The 20501-nt window shown below is 50.9% G+C and overlaps 1 protein-coding gene across 3 annotated transcripts; it reads right to left on the bottom strand.

The window, feature by feature from the left end:
* Positions 1-2786: 2786 nt before the first annotated feature.
* On the bottom strand, positions 2787-18943 carry LOC123352307 (ficolin-1-like). 3 transcript variants are annotated; one of them, XM_044992186.1, is made up of 11 exons: positions 18791-18943; positions 18402-18467; positions 14272-14325; positions 13560-13595; positions 12814-12876; positions 11415-11450; positions 10004-10036; positions 9294-9421; positions 5861-5990; positions 4710-4844; positions 2787-3128 (listed from the first exon to the last, which is right to left on the bottom strand). In XM_044992186.1, exons 1-11 carry the CDS (start codon positions 18873-18875, stop codon positions 2881-2883), a joined length of 1014 nt encoding a protein of 337 aa, XP_044848121.1. In that variant the 5' UTR covers positions 18876-18943; the 3' UTR covers positions 2787-2880. The 3 variants fall into 3 exon arrangements, with proteins under 3 accessions (XP_044848121.1, XP_044848122.1, XP_044848123.1); XM_044992187.1 differs by having other exon boundaries at positions 11415-11441; XM_044992188.1 differs by lacking the exon at positions 11415-11450.
* Positions 18944-20501: the final 1558 nt, after the last annotated feature.

Genomic DNA, 20501 nt, shown 5'->3' with positions numbered 1-20501 from the left:
CATGCTAGAAGGAGACACAATTTGTCTGGGTACTGGGGAGTACAAGAGAGGGTAGCTACCTCTGCCAGGAGCACTGTTCCCCGGAGGGGGCATGTCAGAGAAGAGCGATGGTGCAAATAGAAGAGTTCTGCAAGGATCTCAGGCTACATCTGTACTAGAAAATCCCACTGCCCAGCCCAGGCCTCGGGAGGCATAACAGGCCATAGTCTCTCCCACTGACGCTGGTATTACTCCCAGGGCTGGGTTAAAGCAACCCGGGGCCCTAGACTACCCCGACATGGCCCCCACCAACTTGGATTGCTGGTGGCAGGGCCCTCCTCCCCTTCCAGGGAGTCAGAGACAGTGGCATGGGGCATCCTTTTCCTCCTCAGAAGGGACCTCTTTCCTCTCCAAAGAGACAACGCTGGCAGCAGGAACGTCCCCTCCCCCGGTACTTAGTCCAGAAGCAGGGGTTTAATCTACAGTCGTCATGGAGGGGGTGGTTGGCCCAAACCCGAGCAGTGCTCTGACTTGGTCACACCACCACTCACTCCAATTTGGCCTGGCCGGCTGCCTCTCATGGTAAAAAACAAAACAACATGTTGGGCCTCCTGCCGCGTTTGGGCCTTAGGCACATGCCTGGTTTGCCAATGCATTAATCTGGCCTTGATGACCCCACGGTGACACACAGCCCCTCCTCGTGTGTAGCTGGGGAGCTGTGCTCCAAGGGAAGAGACACTCCTTTGGGGCCCCTGCCAGCTCCACGGCAGAGCCCTGCACTGTTGACTTCCCCCAGCAGCAGGAGGGAAGGGGAAGGGGAAGCAACTTCACCAGTCACTCTGGCAGCCCTCCTCCCTCGACCGAAGGGAGGAGGGGCGGCAACAGCAGCCCCCAGCATCCCGTTCGAGGGCAGAAGACAGCCAGGCAGCCATCAGTGAACAGGGCAGAGCCCCTGGGGCCCAGGAAAGCAGGATGGAGGCTGTGAATAGCCCAGTTTCCCTCACGTGAAGAGCCCAGGCAGGGAGAGGCGAGGAAAGGAGGTGTCCCCGCAGCCAGCCAGTGCAGAACTTCCAGGCCCAACAACTGGCCTGTCTGTGACCTCAACCTGCAGAAAAGCCCCAGGAGGGGACAAGCTGCTCCTCCTGCCGGCAACTGGAGACAGCTCCTCTCTCCTGCCACCGCCTGCAGCCTGCTGGCCCCGCAGCAGCCCACACCAGAGCTGGGATTTCAGATCCAGAGACCCAACCTGCCTGCAGCTGAACCCATGGGCTCCAAGCTTTAAAGACTGGCAGCACCATTTCAGCAGGTGCTCGGGTGGCAAAACCCCTGGAGCCGGCCCTGCTTACAGACCTGTAATGGGTCCCCACATGCACCACCTGGGTCCTGAGACGTGGGGAACAGTCAGAACTGAGGGGAGGAGACACTTTTGGTCAGGAACATTGGGGACTCTGTGGTCATGTGACATAGTGTATTTGCCAGCATCATCTTTAATAATTTCCAAGGAGAGAGGGATAGCTCAGTGGTTTGAGCATTGGCCTGCTAAACCCAGGGTTGTGAGTTCAATCCTTGAGGGGGCCACTTAGGGATCTGGGCCAAAAATTGGTCCTGCTAGTGAAGGCAGGGGGCTGGACTTGATGACCTTTCAAGGTCCCTTCCAGTTCTAGGAGATTGGTATATCTCCAATTATTACCTTTTAATTAAAAAGCATTAATACCTCAAATCATTTAATATTTTTATTGCTTGTATATTTTTCTTTATTCAAACACTTACATAAAGTTTTTAGCTTTTTGTTTGCTTATGTGAGTTTGAATTATTGGTGAGTTTAAGTGTGGTAGCCACGGCCTTTGGTCTACACTGCAGAGTTATGGAGACGTAAGGCAGCTTACGTCGCCCTAGCTCTGTGTCTACACTACAATGTTGCTCCCACTGATGTAAGTCGCCTGCCATACCAATTTAATAACACCACCTCCATGAGAGGCATAGTCCTTAGGCCAGTGTAGTTAAGTTGATGCAGTGTCAGTGTAGACACTCCATTGACTGTTCTGGCTGTCAGCCCTGGGGTGGCAGGGTTCTGGCTCTCAATGCCCCACAATGCCCCAGGCGAGAACACGAACCACCACTCCATGGACATCCTTGGGGTATTTGCTATTAGTTACAGGGACAGTAAAACTGGCCCTTTTAAATCTCCTTCCCATTGCTCCCTGATTCAGTACAGTATCGACTGTGGGTCTCCTCCAGCAGCAGCAGGGGTGCCAGAAAGAGAATAATTTCTGACATATGCCTCCTACGTGGTGGTGTGGCTAGCAGAGGCAGCCCTGCTGTCCTACCTTCTAGGGTGTTCTGCTTCACTGCCAGAAGCCACACACCTCCTACCTCGGCTCCAGTGTAACTCCCTTCATCAATTCTGAGCCGCATGCTGCAGTGTCTGTAGCAAAGATTCTGTGCTGTAATAGTGAGAATCTCTTGCTCCTCTGTCAAAAAATCCTCCTCCTCACAGCGCCCAATCCACAGCAGAGCTGCCTTAATGGCCATGTGAGCACCAAACTTGGAAATACTAAACATTGGAGCAAATACAGACTTGAGGAGTCACCACACTTTTGCTTCCCAGAAACAGACATCAACGGGTGTGCGTGTGTTTGGGAGAAGGGACTAAAGGGGAGCGTGGGGATGATTAAAACAGATCTGCAACGTTCATTCCGGTGAATATTACCAGATGCTTCTTTGTTCAGGGACCAGAGAACAGGAGGCTGAGGGACAACACAAGATCTTTGTCTCCACTACAAAGAACAAATCCCACTCACACAAAGTTTACTGTTGGGGAATAGCTTTATTTCCAGCAGGAACTTCCAGCTGCGGAATGATTTCTGTGAGACAAGGACATGCAACTGTTCCCTCACCCTGCTAAACAGGCCTGAATTTTATTTCAGAGAGTTTAAGGGAATATCGGTCCCCTTTCCCTGTGCTCCAGAACACACCGTGACGAGGGTTTTCGTGTTCTCCCGGCAAATATCTCCCGTTCAGGTTGGACTGTAGGCAGTCATTGAACCACCAGGCCCCCTCGTAGGACTCAGCACAGTTAACTGAATTCAGACCATTGTTGCGGTCTTTGGTTGAAAACATCATGTTCCTATGGTAGGTTAAGGCATCACCTGTAACAAAGAGATGTAGCTTTCTCCCAAGTTGTAACACAATAATAACTAGCTCTCCTATTGTGTTTTTCATCTCAGCAAACCTCAAAGAGAGTTACGTTATCCTGATTTTATGGATGGGGAAACTGAAGCACAGGGAGGGGAAGTGACTTGTGCAAGGGTCCCAGGAGACCAGAGGCAGAGCCAAGACTAGAACTCTGTTGTCCCAAATCCCAACAGAGTGCTCAATCCACTAGTCCACACTGCCTCCCTCCCTGTAGTTCAGTCTACCAAATGCAGGGCCTGGCCTTCCAGTGTGGGGATTGCTCACTCCCCTTGTGGGCACCCCCAACCCCTCAAAGTGCAGCGGGGAGGCTGCTGTTCCTCTCTGGAGGCCTCTCAGGAATGGAGAGGAAGAGGAAACTTTTTACAACAATGCTCCGAGAATGACCCCTTCAGTCTTGCTTACACTGGGGGTTTATGTTCAAATATCTGGACACCCAAAAACTACCCCTAAGCTCTACCGCTAGTGTCAGAACCAGGATGGCACAAATCACAAAACTTTGGCTTCAAATCCAAATGTTCCCCAAGTTCAGGCAGTTTGGATCAGGGATTTTGGTTCATCCCTTTATAGAGATGAGTCCAGCTATGAAGTCCAGTTCCAAACTACCCGCCAAGTTCTGGTTGTTCAGATCCAAGGGATATTTTTTCGCCACATTTCAAGCCAAAACTGGGCTAAAACTTTCAAACCCCTCTAAAGAGAGGCCTTGTTCCTGAGCTCTCTACTCAGACCTCCTTCACCCAAAATCCCATTGATCTCAGTGTGGCCTGACACTTTGGGCTGGGTAAGGGCCTTGGGATTTGGCCTTGGGGCTGGTGACAGGAGGTGCTAGATGGAAAATATAGAAACCTGAAGCCAGTCTGGGTCCGTGGCTCTTGGCAGAACCAAAACCCACCACTACAGGTTCAGGTTTGACCCTGGGCCCTGGCAAAGCTAGCACAGCAATGACCATAGGATGTATCTCCTGCTCTGTGGGTTTGATCTAAGAGCACTTCTGTGATTGGTGCCAGTGTCATGGGTCCTCAGTGGTGAATGAAATTGGGAGCCATGTTCCAAGGGGATGATGTTCCCTCCCTGCCTTCATGGGAGAACTGCTGGGAAGGAGAGAGAGGGGAGGTGCTCATTACCCCACAGGGTAATCAGAGGGATAGATCTGAACAGCTGCTCCATCCTGCTGGGAGAAGAAGAGGAGATGATGCTCTTCCTCTTCCTTTTGGAGAATCCTCATCAAGGCATTTCACTGCCCCCAAATGAACCCAGCTGTCGGAGATTTCAGAGCATGTTCTCAATGTGTGTGGGGGATGCCCAGGAATCCTGTTCGTTAACCTACTGGCACATAAGGTGGCATCTTCCCAATAGGGGCCTGGGACAGAACTTTCAGGTGTTGTCTCTGAACCTGAGTATGTGCTTCTCTAAGTGGCTAAATTCAGATTGTGCAGACAGGGCGGAATTTACTTTGCTGCCTCAGACTTCAGCACATCTCAGCTGAATTTGCTATTCCTTCTTAGCTGTGATCCCAGTAAAACCCAGCCAGCACCTACCTGCCGTGCCACTGAGAAAGTCTCCCAGAATCAGCTTATAGTTCTCAGATTCTCCTAAAATTTGGAATGATTTGTACTTGGCAAAATACTTCTTGGTTTCAAAATCCATGAGGTCAATGCGCAGCTCATTATTTCCTGTTAAAACCAGGAAGAATATCAGCAATTCCGTGTGTTCCACTAACATTTTTCAGCATCTGGGTTTATTACATCATTCATTCACCAGCCTATCCCCATATGCTCAGCCCGGGATGCCTTTAATAACCTAGTTTCATGCCCCCATCTCTCCTGTCCATTAGCAAACAGTGCTCACAGCTAACATCTGCGCTCCAGCTAAGTGATCAGAATCTATAGCATCCATCTCTCTATGGCCTCGGCCGGTACCAGTCCACTGACAAAGCAGCAAGGGACAATTTCAGCTCCTGTCTTAACGCTGATGGTTCAACAGATAGTCCTTGTTAGTCCCGAAACTTTTCCTTGCAGGTTTCTGTGGGTCAGAAGCAGCCAGTGGTGAGTCTGGGAGCAGTTTCACTACAGCTAGTGTGTACCAGCATAGTCCAGTGGACAGGATGCACAACTTGGACTTAGATATGGTCCTCATCATGGCCAGGGCCGGCTCCAGACCCCAGCGCGCCAAGCGCACGCTTGGGGCGGCATTTTGCTGGGAGGGCGGCAGGTGGCTCTGGCGGACCTTCCGCAGTCATGCCTGCGGATGCTCCACCAGAGCCGTGGGACCAGCGGACCCTCCGCAGGCATGACTGCGGAGGGTCCGCTGGTCCCGCGGCTCAGGTGGACCTCCCGCAGGCATGCCTGCGGATGCTCCACCAGAGCCGTGGGACCAGCGGACCCTCCGCAGGCACGTCTGCAAGAGGTCCCCCGGAGCCGCGGGACCGGCAACTGGCAGCGTGCCCCCTGCGGCATGCCGCCGTGCTTGGGGCAGCCAAATTCCTAGAGCCGCCCCTGATCATGGCTCTTCTAATGACCTCATCTCTGCTTCCCTCAAATCCCCATTCACCAAGTGGGGTTAATGATACTTACCCTCCTTTGAAAAGTACTTTGAGATCTACAGATGAAAAGCACTACATAAAGCTACCATATTATCATCACTCTGTGCCATGTTACCAAGGAAACGGAGGGCATCTGTGATTTCTTACCTTGAGATGTCAGCAGGTGAATGTTGTCGTTCCCCAGCCAGAATTCCATCTGCTGGTTGCCAAAACCTCTCTTGTATGAGTCCCAGTCACGGAAAAAATCCACTGAACCATCTGCCCGTCTCTGGAAAACCTGCCAAGAAATTAGAGAACCTTAGGTGAAAAGATGGTTGCAATAATTTTAGTTATATGTGAATAGCTGCTTAGGTCTTCCATTCTTCAAGGACAAGTTGTCAGCATAATACGCACTATGGTTAATCAGAATATGTGGGAATATCTATGCCCGTGGCTCTCAAACTTTTTTACTGGTGACCACTTTCACATAGCAAGCCTCTGAGTGCGACCCCCCCCATATATTAAAAACACTTTTTAATATATTTAACACCATTATAAATGCTGTTAACAACTCACGAGCCCCCATGTAATAACCTTGCGACCCCCTGAGGGGTCCCGACCCAGAGTTTGAGAACCCCTGATCTATGCAAAGAGTTTAAAATGTACACCATAATTTTGACATCCTTGTCATCAGCTGTTTGAGAAAGGAACAGCTGGTGAGAAGGGTGAAACTGAAAGCCTTTCCCATGAACAAATCTTGAGGTCCTTCCTGAGTTTTTACTCAGCCCTTAATAATGGAAAAATCCCATGGAAGAAAATTGGACTTTCCCCTAATAGAAGCTCAGTAAGGACCTTAAGATTTGGTCCAATATAATTAAAGTCATTAGCAAGATCCTTCTTAATATAATTTAAAAAACAACCCTCTGAAACACTGCGTTGCTTGTGTTCCTTTCTTTCTTTAAAAACTATAGCCATTCGCTAGCAACCCAGGAGCCACAGACCCACTTGGATTCGCAGACAGGCTGCTAGAATTTGTGCTGCAGGATGGTCTCATTCGTAGATTTCAGAGTCACAATCAAAAAAGTATAGAAAATGTTTCAGTTTGTTATGCGCATGGTGCTGTACATCTTGGATATGTGAGAACAGCTAAACAGCAGAAAACAACAGGTCAATCCATTGCACTGAACACTTTTCAGACTGACCCGTCACTTGCTTTCAATCACACTGAACAAATGTTTAATGTAACACAGAGTAATTGCTAATATACGTCTCTCTGATCCCATCAGGACTGATCACCCTGAAAGGGGTTGGGCACATGGTAATGGTTGAATTGTGATGGATGAGACTGACAGCCCATATAAAACATAGCAGGATATTTAGTTCTGCCATTGGGCTGAAAGGAGGAAAAGTTGTTTGCAGTGTTGTTGTGTCTGCCTTGGTCCCAGGATATTAGAGGTACAAGCTGGGTGAAGCAATCCCTTCATTGGACCAACGTCTGTGGTGAAAGAAACAGTTTTTGAGCTACACAGAGCTCTTCTTCAGGAGGAAAAATGTAATTTGAAATAATCTGAACAAAGGTACCAAGCTAAATGCAAGCCCATGTCTCAGGCCAGCAAGCAGCAATTCCACTAACGGTCTATTCCAGTGGTTCTCAACCTTCCAGACTACTGGACCCCTTTCAGGAGTCTGATATGTCTTAAGTCTCACCTCTCTTAAGAACGACTTGCTTACAAAATCAGACATAAAAATACAAAAGTTTCACAGCCCACTGTTACTGAAAAAATGCGGACGCCCGAGCTGAAGCATGTAACTTAGCTTTGCGGGGGTCCCAGTGGCGTAGGGCCACAGGCAATTGCATATTGCTTGTCACCCCTAATGCAGGGCCTGCACTCGTGACCCCCGCCTAAACCAAAGGCAGTGGGTGACCTGGCCGTTGGGGGAGGCTAGCCCCCACCCCCTCCCCTTGTGTGTGAGGCCCCGCCCCTCCCTCTCCCCTCCTGCCCCCTCCCCTGCAGGAACCCAGAGCACCCCTGCTGTGGCCACCCGGCCCCCGACCCTGGTGCACTGGGTGGCACGATCCGAGTGCTGGCCCGGGCCATGCCAGGCTGTTTGGAGAGGCACAGCCTCCCCCTGCCGATCATACTCACCGCCCATGCCCTAAACCTTTCCTGTGACCCTCAGAGGGTCGCAACCCTCAGGTTGAGAAACACTGATCTAGATGAGTTGGGTGCCCCCTGGAAGACCTCTGTGTTCCCCTGGTTGAGAACCTCTGGTCTATTTAGTCCCCTCTTAAATCTGATTTACCATCCATATCACCAAGGAGCACATACAGGTATGAAAGAAATCAGTATCCACGCGGCTTAACTAATTTTGCCAAGTTATAGATCTGGGGCAAAACTGGATCCCCAAACCTCTCTCACACACAAAGGCCTGGACATATTTCTTAACCACAATCCCAAATTGGGCGGGAGATGCAGCATTTCAACTGCTTTTCTGGCTTTGTCCGGCTGTCCCACCATCCTCACAGCCAATCCCTCAATGTCGTGGCAGCCAAGATGGGGTAGACAAGTTCCCTCTGGCTATCACATTGGCTCACCTCTATAATGGTGGTGCCTGCGAGACACGGCATTTAGACTCTTGCTAGCGACATTGTGTCCTGGCCCACCTGGTGACCACCTGTGACCTGTGGCGATGGGAACAGGGAGCTCTGACCAGGTAGCTGCTGTAGAAGGATTTAGGCAGCTTCTTGAGGAGACATTGCTGAGCTGGGAGATGTGGGGTAAGAAGCGAGGGCAAGACAGCCCCACCCCATGTGCAGGGGTGAGGGCCCACCCCCTAGGCTCTCCCCACACCTATCAGCTCTGCAGTGTGGGACACAGATAGTGCAGGAAGACGTGAGGGGTGTTGAGGACAAAGGAGGGAAAGATGGAAGCTGTGAGAGAAATGAAGGAATATTTAGGGGAATTGGAAGGAGCTCAGGGAAGTTTTTGGGGGAAGGGGATATTGAAAGGCGCACAATGGGGGGACAATGATCTGATTGCACCCCCCATTTCAGGGGCCTGTGTCCCACACTGCAGCAGTGGGAGAGGTGCGGGTTGGCTCCGATCCACAGCAGCCTGTCAGGGATGGGAACTGAATCGAACGTACTGAAAATTACAGCTCTCTCCGGGTCATTGAAACAAGTATTTGAACGTTGCAGTTGACAGAGCCCAAGCTGGCTGCAGGGCTCGGAGCTCTTCTAACTCTGTCTGGACTAGCCAGTGGAGAGCTGACCTGTGGCCTCCACACTCATGGTGGCAAAATCCTGGCCCTGAGATCTGAGCACCTGCCCTCCTCTGGGAGTGGCAGCTACTAGATCTAAGCTGCTAAATAAGCTTAGGGGTTATCTCATGCAGGTCCCCACGTCTGTACCCTAAAGTTCAGAGTGGGGGTGACACCTTGACACACATGCTGAACTTCAAGCCTGTGTGTCATCTCATTGGCTCAGACTATACATGTGCAGGTGAAAAACTAGGCAAGAGCTAATTGCCATCCTGAAACACACACACTTGTTCTACGCAAGGGCTCCTGGTGAGGCTCACTACGCTCTAGTCTCACTTACAGTCCATCCCCCTCCATCCGTGGCCATGTCACACAGCACAGTTATGGCAGTGCAGTCCGAAGAGTAAACCGTGTACCAGCCGCTCAGGGTGTTCCCTCTGGCCAACAGCTCCTTGCAGCTCCTCGGGCCTGGGCAAGAGGGGCATTTAAAGCAGTAAATTATACTGTGTCTGGATGGTTTTACTGAGGCAAAGGCAACTTCTTATGACAATTAACTGTTCTCAGGCTCAGGCCCTACACTGATTATTTTTGTGTATATCCACACCAGACAAAGCGTAACCGTGTTTTACATACCCAGCATTTTCATGTGTTTGTTACAGAAACCCTGGCTACCACTGAAAAACAATGTCACTACAGTTTAAGTGTCTTTGTGGGAATTAATTTTTCAGCATCACACTGGAAATGCGACCACCACCTTTCCTAAAATAGGCTCCCACGGCCTTTGAAGCTGGATCATCTGTTCTCAGCCGCTGGGCCAAATCCTGCCTGCCTGACTCGGGTGAGTGACTTTGCTGCTGGGAGTATTCTTTTGGGTAAGGGATGCAGGAGTCGGCCCGTTGTCATTAGCAGCAGGTGTGTGTAACTGCCCCGCCTCGTCATCCAGTCTCGCTAGCAAGGATAGAACTTCTTCTACCGAAGTGAAGGAAGTTTTCATGCCCCTTGCCCTGTGAGGTAAGGTCCGTTTCCCCTGCCATTAGAGTAAACACTCACCCTTTTTACACAGCAGGTCCGCCAGCTCCTCCTCTGTGCAGGAAAAGGAACACAAAGGCAGTGAAATGGGAGCACAAGCACAGCAGTGTGTTGTTTCTAAACAGCTGTTCACTCCTGCAGTTCAATAGTTCTGTCTATTTATTTCAGACAAAATGTTTCAGAGGCAAAGAAAGAAAAATGCCAAGTTAGAAAGAGACAGCAGCTTAGCTATAGAAGGAAGTGGAAATGTTTAATGGAGATATTTAAAAAAAGGAAGCCAATCATTTAAATAAAAATAAAAATAAAAATAGTTAAAGAAGACACAGTTAGGGTTTCAACTCTGTTTCTCTCACCTTGATTTGTAAGACAGGAGCAATGAAACAGAGAGAAAGGACCGAGTTTGCCTTAACTGTGTCCTGTTTAACCTGTGTCCATTGCAAACCAGCTGACTAGCTTAGATCTGCCCTGATACGGGCTTGGGGCCCAGTGCTTTCAGGCAATAAGCTCCTTCACCTCCCATTGGCTCCTGTGGGAATAGGGGATGGGTTCAGCATGTGACAGGAGACACAGAGCACCTCACGTGTTGTGCCCTTAAAATTAACAGACAAAACAGTCAACCCAACGGTCAGTCCACATGCAAACACACTGAGCAAACTGGCTGAGCCAGAGGAGGTCAAACCTTGCTCCCACTGATCTCAACGGCAAAACTTCGACTGACGGCAATGGGAGCAGGATTGAGCCCAGGATGGGAAGATTTGTACAAATCAACGAATTATCTAGTAAAATAAATATTCTCTCTTCAATGCACTGCTATAGGGGAAGTTCATTCACACATCAGTGGTGGCTGAACAGACCCTGCCAGGCTGTGCAATCAGGATAACAGAAACTAGCGTCATGTCTGGCTAATATTCAGAAGAGAATCTGGGTCCTACATCCTGTGACTTAACACCTGAAAATTCTCACTACTTCCTTTTCAGCCTGAGAGCACCGTGTAGCTGGGTGCATGAGCTGAAGTTACTGAATTGGGGCCATGTGTTCCCAGGCTGATGCATGTAGGAAATACAAGACATCATAAGCTACTAACAGACCCGCTCCAGTAGCTCAAGCAGTGAACAGCCAAGCTCCCCTACATGTTATGATGCCTCAGGCTGATTTTCTACTTTAAAAAAGTGCCAAGCAAATGACTAGTATAAAAACAAAGAGACACACAATTTGGGGGAGTGTTGTTTTTGAATCGCTGGAAGAACCATGGACAATAGAAAGTATGAAACCTGGATAAACAACAGAGCCCAGTGGACAAAAAACACAGCTTCAAGCATTTTCCCTTTAAACATTTGCACTTGCCTTGGCATGATATCAGTAAGTGAGAGTGGATTGGGGGGAGAGAGATTGTGGTCCCCAGTTACTCACATTCTTATCCAGAGTCTCTCACCTTTCAGTCCAGAGCTCCCAGGATCACCTTTTGCTCCTGATCACAGAAAAATAATCCGAGATATGGTATTTGTGAGCTCAGTTCTCCTGTACAGGTACTGCCCTGAACTGGGCGCAGCGTGGAGTCCTGCCCTGGTGGAACTCCATGTACGTCAGGGAGGGGCAGGGCCCCAGAGACCTTTAAGAGTCCACTTGCTCTTCCACCCATGAAGGTGACACAGCATATGCATAACCTCTGGCCAGTGTGAAGGGGAGGGAAGGACATAGTCCAGCCCACCACCTTTGTACAATGTTAGCACCCCAGAGTCACCCAAGCCTGCAGGGTCCTTGTCCCTCTTGCATGGAAGCCTGAGAGCAGAAAAAGTGGGTTGCACACTTAACGTCCTTCCCTTGCACTTGCACAACTGCCCAGAGGCTGGGCACATCTGGCCCAATGGTGATGGGCACTTTGGAAATAAGAGGTAAGGTAGGGCCAAAGTGAGTAACGTGTAAAGGTGTGTAAGCTATACTGAGTGTAAGGGAGTGTCACACACTCGGGGCTTCGCTACAAAAAAACCATTGTACCTGTTTCTAGCAATGGTGCCACTGCCAGTGTAGACACGGCCCAGGCTTTTCATGACACTGTACTAAAAACAGCTAAACCCAGCCCCTCTTACACCATTTCTGGCCCACACGGAGGTGCCCTAATGGAGAATCTCAGGTCTGGATTTTTACTACATTGGGCCCCACTCTCGGGGAAGGTAAATGAGTGTGAGTCTAAATTGGTGTAAAGGGAGCTGGGAGTTGTGAGTTACACCAGTTTAGACTCCCTTATTAGCCTTAGGGTACGTCTATACTTCGATCTAAGGGTGTGATTCCCAGGTCAAGGAGACAGACCCACTAACTCTGATCAAGCTAGTGCACTAAAATAGAACATAGCTACAGTGGCACAAGCGTCAGGAGCGACCAGCTGCCCTGAGGACGTGCCCATCTCAGACCATGGGCACGTAGTCAGGGAGGCTAGCCTCGCCCATCGCATGTGCAGCAGCAGCAGCTGCTCTCTATTATTACCATACTAACACAATCAGAGCTAGCACCTCCTCCAGCTGGGGGCTACACCCCAAACTTAAAGTGTAGCTTCACCCTTACCTAGACTCACCCCTGAATTAGGCTGGTAATCGCACGGATTGGGGGAGTGCTCAGAATCGAGATTCCCTAGTGATCAGTTTTCCTCTTGGTTACCCCAGTACAACCTTGTTGATTTCATAACAGTTATACGCCATTGTAATTGAGAGGAGACCCTACCCCTCTAGGATACGCATTGGGGAAAGGTGCCATGGAAGAAAGATGCAAATGGGTTAAGGATCTCTCCTGCTATTTAATCACATGCTGAATGAACAAAGTTGTTCTCTGCTCTTTACCTCTCGCCCCTGGTGGTCCTGGTAGTCCAGGTCTCCCTCGTTCTCCTGGAGGACCAGGCATTCCTACAAGCACAGGAGTCTCAGAATTAAAATTTGACAGCTGTAAGTAGGGGATGATATTTTAGGGTTGAACAAGGAAGAGGGAGGGGGGAAGGGCAATTTCTACAGGTCGCTCACCAGTCCAGATTTCAAAATTAGGGTTCGATTTTTAACTCTGCCCGTTTGGCGATGGCAATAGGAAGTGGGAATAGACCACTACCTTGCCTGGCCCTAGCAAAATCTGCCATTTCCTCTGTGTCTACCACATTTGCAAATCAGCCCTCCTGTTCCCGCAGTTCCTCACTGTGCTCTGGGCAGTACTATGACTCAGGGAGCATTTGCAGCTGGTTGGCAGAGATCACTGGACAAAAAGGCTGAGGATACAGTACTGTGGTGGGATCTGTATGAGGAACTTCTCAGGACAGGCCTCAAAGGAGGCAGAATTAGGGTTGAGTGGCTATGTTATGCAGGAAGTATCAACTTAGCCTGGTTAATTCCTGGTTTTCATACCTATGTATTTTGTTTTTTCTTCTAATGCTAACTTTCTCGTAAAGGGGTGTGTAAGGGGACATCTGTCTCTCTGTCTATAAGGACTTTATACTGCCACTCATCATCACAGTATCTGAGCACATTCCAGGGCAGATCAATAGCGATAGCAAAGGACGTGCACAGCTCAACTGGGAGGAGATGTATCCCAAAGCTCTCACCTGCGGCTCCAGGGAAGCCCAAATCTCCTGGTTCTCCTGTTTGAAAAGAAATAATTAAAAGAATGAGCAGTGATGACTTAATTGTGGCTTAGATACCATGGACCTGATTCTGAGCTCTGACCCTGGGGTAAATCAGAAGCAGGTTCAATGAATTTATTTGGGTGTGAGAAAGAATCCAGGCTCCATGGGTGCCACTGCTCCTCCTGGGCACAGTCCAGCACAGGGGACAGCGCAGACACACCACCTTAGCAGGAGCTCCAGGAGGCACAGTCCCAGCTGGAGACCCTGGGGGACACAGAGCTACCCTTGAAGAGGACCCAGGAGTTACCCTTCTCAGAGACTGGCCCAATCCACTCACTGGAGGTGCTCAGACATGAAGCTGTCTAGGGCTGTGCACTGGGGGTGAGGCAAAGCCGTGCCTTCACCACTGCTCCACAGCAGTGAGCGGAGCTGGGTAGCTGCAGAGAGGGACACGCTCTGTTACACCAGTACCCGACTGGTTCCAGCTGGAGTGTTCACCAGTGTAAGCGAGAAGAGAACCCACCCCTTTGTGCAGGCACTTTTGGGAAGATCCACGCAGTCTAAAAACCTCCCCTGGATATTTAACTCACAACGTTCCCCTCTGCTCTTTAGTGCTTTCCCTCTTGGCCCAGGATCTCCTGCCATTACAGTGGAGCCTAAAAGCACAAAAGATTCTGAATTAATATTTTACCTTTTACCCCTGGTAATCCTGGAATACCAGGGAACCCTGGAGGACCACTTATTCCTACAGACACAAAAGACTCCAAGTTATTATCCTGCATATGACAACAGGGAATTATTTGTTAGGGTTAAAATGAGGATACGGGCCAATTCCGACATGCCTTCCCCAAAGCCAGATTTCAAAATTAGAATTAAATTTCTTCCTTGCCCTGGTCCTCAGATCCCCCACTGACTGTAATGGGGATTTCCCCGGAGCCAGGAATACAGGATCAAGCCCCTTCTCTCAGCTCTTGCAAAACTGGCCAAACGGAAGGCCAATGACAAATGGTTTCAGTGCTGGCTGGTGGTCGGTTTGCAAACAGAAAGCCTTCATCCGGCCCCTGAGCATTCACTGCCAGTGTCCCAGGAAAGGAGCCATCACAGGAAAGGAGCCATTTCAGGTAGGGTGACCCGATGTTCCATTTTAGTTCTTTTTTAGGCCCTGTCCTGGCCAACCCAACTTTTTTGACAAAACTGGGCATTTGTCCCGTTTGCTCTTGCCAACTGATCATCAGCTGGCAAGAGAAACCGGAGAAATGAACAGCTTTGCCAAAAAAGTGGGGTGGGACCCCTAGTGGGGCGCAGAGGAACGTGCGGGGGTGGGGGTGGCAATGCTGCCCTGCGCTCAGGGGCGGCTCTAGGTTTTTGGCCGCCCCAAGCAGTCATGCCCGGGAGGCGCCCCCGAGCCGCGGGAGCAGCGGACCTCCCGCGGGCATGACTGCAGAGGGTCCGCTGGTCGCGCGGCTCGGCTGGACCTCCCGCAGCTGCGGGCGGTTCGCAGGTCCGGCGGCTCCGGTTGAGCTGCCGCAGTCATGCCTGCGGGAGGTCCACTGGAGCCGCCGGCCGAGCGTCCCCTCCGCAGTCATGCCTGCGGCAGGTCCGCTGCTCCCGGGGCTCCGGTGGACCTCCCGCAGGCATGACTGCGGCAGGTCCGCCGGCCCAGCCTGCCGCCCCCCCGGGAAAGGGCCGCCCCAGGCAGGTGCTTGCCCCGCTGGGCTCTGGAGCCGGCCCTGCCTGCGCTGAAGGAAGACCTAGGAGAGCAGCTCAGACGGGTGCCCACGGCAGGCCTGCTACCTCCATGCCCGAGTTCCCCCCGCCCCAAAAAAGTTATGACAGCCAGGACAGGGCCTAAAAAAGGATGGTCCCTGACAAAATGGGACACATAGTGGCCTTCAGGGTGGGGGTCTGGGGCCAACCCCACATTCTGGGGAGGGAAGGGGGACCTCCGGCAGGCCCCGTGTGGGCAGGAGGCAGGGAGGGCTCAGGCTGGATCAGCCAGGGGGTGTCTCATTTTCCCTTTGGGAAAATATGGCCCCCTAATTTCAGGTCTTGACCCCTTCTCCAGAGGGCAACTGCTGGAGTCCTTCTGCCACCCCCAGATGTGTGGAGGAGCAGAGCCAGCAGGATGTCTCAGTGCTGGTGATGGGGAAGAGTCCAGGGAGCCTAGTGGAAAAGGTCACATGGAATCTTTCTGGTTGAGGAAAGTGCCAAGGTCCTGTGGGGAGAGGGAGGAGGGTGGCAGGAGGGGGGAAGTTAAAGGAGGGTGGCAAAGATGGTGGAAAAGCAGCAGGGGCTGCTGGTGTGGGGTTGGATAAGAGGAGGGAAGTCAAACTATTTGGCTGCAAAGAAGAGAAAACTGAAGGAATAATGAGTGAATTTGTAGTGGAGGAATTCAGCCTGGTCCCAGAGCTTGTGCTAGAGACGCTCAATCTCATGAGAACTGGGGTGGAGGAGGACGTGTTGGGGGTAACCCAGGGCTGGGAGTTGGCAGGATGGGCCTTGACATGGGAGAGGGGAGCCAAGGAGATGAGGGTGGCGGAAGGAGTGGGGTTAGGGTTGCCAACTTTCTAATCATAGAAAACCAAACACCCTTGCCCCGCCTCTGCCTCGCCCCTTCCCTGAGCCCCACCCCCACTCACTCCAGTTCCCCTCCCTCCGTCACTCATCCTTCCCCACCCTCACTCACTTTCACTGGGCTGGGGCAGGGGGTTAGTGTGTGGGAGGGGGTGAGGGTTCCGGCTGGGGGCACAGATCCAAGGTGGGGCCACAAATAGGGGTTCAGGGTGCATGAGGGGCTCCAGGCTGGGGCAGGAGGTTGGGGTGTGGAAGGGGTGAGGGCTCTGGCTGGGGATGCGGGCTCTGGTTTGGGGCTGGGGATGAGGGGTTTGGGTGCAGGAGCGGGCTCAGGGCTGGGGCAGGAGTTTGCAGTGTGGAAGTGGGCCCAGGGCTGGGGCAGGAGTTTGCAGTGTGGGCTCAGGGCTGGGGCAGGAGTTTGCAGTGTGGAAGCGGGCTCAGGGCTGGGGCAGGAGTTTGCAGTGTGGGCTCAGGGCTGGGGGCAGAGTTTGCAGTGTGGAAGCGGGCTCAGGGCTGGGGCAGGAGGTTGGGGTGCAGGAGGGGATGTGGGATCTTGGAGAGAGTTTGGGTGCGGGAGCGGATGCAGGCTCTGGGAGGGAGTTAGGGTGCAAGAGGGGGTTCCAACCTGGGTCAGGGGTTGGGGTGGGGGTGCAGGCTCCGTCGGGCAGCGCTTACCTCAGGCAGCTCCCGGTCAGTGGCGCAGTGGGGCTGGCAGGCTCTCCAACCCTGGCTCCGCGCTGCTCCTGGAAGCAGCCAGCGTGTCTGGCTCCTAGGTGCAGGTGCGGCCACACCCAGGTGGCTCTGTGTGGTGTGTGCTGCCGGCAGGCACCACCCCAGCAGCTCCCATTGTCCGCGGTTTCCAGCCAATGGGAGCCGCGGAACTGGTGCTCAGGGCAGGGGCAGTGCACGGAGCTTCCTTGATTGCACTTGTGTCCAGGGGCTGCACATGCTGGGCACTTCCAGGGAGGGCAGGGAGCCTGCCTTAGCCCCGCTGGGCCGCCGACTGGGCTTTTAACAACCCAGTGCTGACCAGACTGGCCAGGATCCCTTTTAACCAGCCGCCTGGCAACCCTAAGTGGGTGGAAGGAATCACTGCACGAGTCACTGGAGGGGAGGGAAGAAAAGGCAAGGGAAGGGAGCTGAGAGTAGAAGAGAATTTGTGGATACCGATGGATTGGAAGTCCCAGAAAGGTCAGGCGGGAGATGCTGATCACCACAAGCAATGCAGAGACCTGAGAGGATGCAGTATGTGGAGGAGACCAGAGTGAGTGGCCATATTGGTGAGAGGGGAGCTAATCCGGGGCTGCAGCTCAGACAAGGGAGTCCGGGGGCCAGACACAACGACATGGAAGATGATGTCACCAAAGATGATGGGGGAGGATTGTGACATGTGGAAGAGCAGGAAGTAAAGTGAGGAAGGAAGGTGGGTGACAGACCACAGCAATGGAGCTTTGTTCCAAGGAGGAGAAAGAACGAGAGGGAGGACTGAGGGTGGGAGGTGGTAGAGTTGGGACTGGCACAGACTAATGTCCCACCCCTGTGTTTGCAGGAGGATTCAGGATGAGAGGAATGGAAGAGGAAAAGGCCACCACAAGGTGTCCATAGAGGCAGAATGGGAGCCATAAACCCAGGTCTCTGTGAGAACCAGGAGACGGGAAGAGTGGGAGAGGAGGCGCTCACCGTTGGCTGTGATGTTTTTAGATGGAACAAGTGTTCCCAAGGCAGCAGAAAGGAGGCCAGGAACAGGTCTGAGGTGAAAGAGGGAGGGGAAGCCTGAGGGGGTGGCGGGAAAGGTGCCAGAGGAGAGGATCGGGATTGAGGCAGGAGCAGGACTGGAGCAGATGTCTCCAGAGAGGAGAAGGTGGCAGCACGGCAGAAATTGGAGGTGAAATGTGGTTGTGAGAGCAGTGACCCCCCACTGGCCATTCTAGTGACCCCAGGGGACTAATTCCCATCAACCCCCCAAACAATCTAACTGCCAACGTTCCATTTCCCATCATCCCTGCCCCCCTATCCAATAGTGCACTAGCTTTTGTGATCTGCTCTGTACTTCACTGATATTCCCTATCCCCTTCCCCCCATGCCCAATTCACTATCAGGGCAGAGAAAAGGAAATGGACATGATTTCAGAACAGAAATATGATGACGCCCAACTTCTCACCACAGGGGAAGAGATCTGTAGGGTGGCCAGAATGTTTCAGGCATCACCATCCAAAGCGGAGTCTCACTCAGCTCTGGAGAACATACCTGGAAGTCCACGAGGTCCAGGAGGTCCTCGGGGTCCAGGAATTCCACAGCACTCTGACTTCACCCCTGAGTAAAGAAATGAATCAATAAGTGACATTTCCGCGAGATACAGGATCCCAAATATTTTGAAAATTCCAGTAGTAAATAAGCTCAGCAAATCGAGGGCAGCTAACACTAAGGCAGCAGCGCCACTGTGGTGACCCTGGTGCAAACTCCATGTTGCACTGGTGCAAGACTTCTGCATTAGTGGCTTACACTGTTGTTACCACACTGAGGTATTTACACTGGTGAGAATTTCCCTATTGAAAACAGGCCCTCAGACCCTACAGATCGCTCTCACCAGCTCTAAATTAGAGCAGGCTGAAAAACAAACCCCACAATTTGTTCACCTGTTTGTGGCTCATCCTCAGCCTTACAAACCGCTGCTGCTAGACAGAGTAAAGCAAGGAGGGTTTGCTGTGCAGCTCTCCCCATGATGCTGGTCTCTGCAACGGCAGCTCTACTAGACTTCTCCTCTTCTCTGAGTTAGCCGTTCACCACTTGGAGCCTTTTAGAGAGCAAATAAATAAATATTCATGAACTCTCTCCCCTCAACTCTCAGCTCCTCCCACCAATCTGCATCTTCCCGCAGTTTCTGCTGAGTCTGCTCTCTGCATGATTTCTCCACTATCTCCCTTCACAAGGTCTTATGTTGTATTTCTACAGTGCCAAACCACAGTCACTCACTTCTTTAGTATCCTTGGTTTTCCTCTTTGAGAAAGTGTCACATTCTTCCCTCAAAGCAGCGATTCCCTGATAGGGGATTATCGATTACATTATGCCCAGTAAAAAGTGAACTAATGTGCACCGATCTGGTGGCCCGGGCACTAAAAGCCCCCAAAAGGCAGCTGAGTAACAAATCCACTTTTCATACAGTTCATGCTCCCTAGTCAATGGGTCCAACGGAATTTAAAAACAAAACCACTTGGAATTACCTTGTTATCTTCTACCGCAATGTCAGATCTCAAGAGCAGGAGGCTGTAGAAATACTGTGGTCTAAGCCAGGGGATGAGAAACCTTCAGGGCCCAGTGACTCTTGTATTAATTTAGATTGAATAAATGCCCCCCAAAAGTCAAAGGTGGCAGCATGATCGTGTCATTGGTCAACATTAAACTATATTAGACATGGTTTGAGGTTTGGTGTACAGAGACCTTGGTAGCATAACAAACGCACCATTATTTTTTTAACTCTTTATTAAAGATACAGAAAAGAAGGAAAAACAGTTAAAGCACCTGAAATGCAAAGTATTAAATTAGGCTTTCATTTTACTGACATCCCTTGGTTTAAAACAAACAAGGAAGTATTTTTTCACACAATGCAGAGTCAACCTGTGAAACTCTTTGCCAGAGGATGCTGTGAAGGCCAAGACTATAATGGGGACTATAAACACTGCCAAATTAAGTGCAAAAGTGTAATAAGAAAAGCCAAAGAGGAGTTTGAAGAACATCTAGCCAAAAACTCCAAAGGTAATAATAAAATGTTTTTTAAGTACATCAGAAGCAGGAAGCCTGCTAACCAACCAGTTGGGCCCCTTGATGATCGAGATACAAAAGAAGCGCTTAAAGATGATAAAGTCATTGCGGAGAAACTAAATGGATTATTTGCTTCAGTCTTCATGGCTGAGGATGTTAGGGAGATTCCCAAACCTGAGCTGGCTTTTGTAGGTGACAAATCTGAGGAACTGTCACAGATTGAAGTGTCACTAGAGGAGGTTTTGGAATTAATTGATAAACTCAACATTAACAAGTCACCGAGACCAGATGACATTCACCCAAGAGTTCTGAAAGAACTCAAATGTGAAGTTGCAGAACTATTAACTAAGGTTTGTAACCTGTCCTTTAAATCGGCTTCGGTACCCAATGACTGGAAGTTAGCTAATGTAACGCCAATATTTAAAAAGGTCTCTAGGGGTGATCCCGGCAATTACAGACCAGTAAGTCTAACGTCAGTACCGGGCAAATTAGTCGAAACAATAGTTAAGAATAAAATTGTCAGACACATAGAAAAACATAAACTCTTGAGCAATAGTCAACATGGTTTCTGTAAAGGGAAATCGTGTC

The sequence above is a fragment of the Mauremys mutica genome, chromosome 18, assembly GCF_020497125.1.
Source record: "Mauremys mutica isolate MM-2020 ecotype Southern chromosome 18, ASM2049712v1, whole genome shotgun sequence".
Taxonomy (NCBI): domain Eukaryota; kingdom Metazoa; phylum Chordata; order Testudines; family Geoemydidae; genus Mauremys; species Mauremys mutica.
The sequence above is the reverse complement of the archived record's forward strand: the minus strand, read 5'-3'. Positions and strand labels throughout refer to the sequence as shown.

Bases quoted from the DNA above. Each gene is read 5' to 3' on its own strand.
- LOC123352307 (XM_044992186.1), bottom strand. From the start codon at position 18,875: ATGGGGAGAGCTGCACAGCAAACCCTCCTTGCTTTACTCTGTCTAGCA. The intron at 13,596-14,271 runs GTAAAATATTAA...CTTTTCAAACAG, and splicing joins AGGATTACCAGGGGTAAAAG to GAGAACCAGGAGATTTGGGC. The intron at 5,991-9,293 runs GTAAGTGAGACT...ATTTCTTGGCAG, and splicing joins CGGATGGAGGGGGATGGACT to GTTTTCCAGAGACGGGCAGA.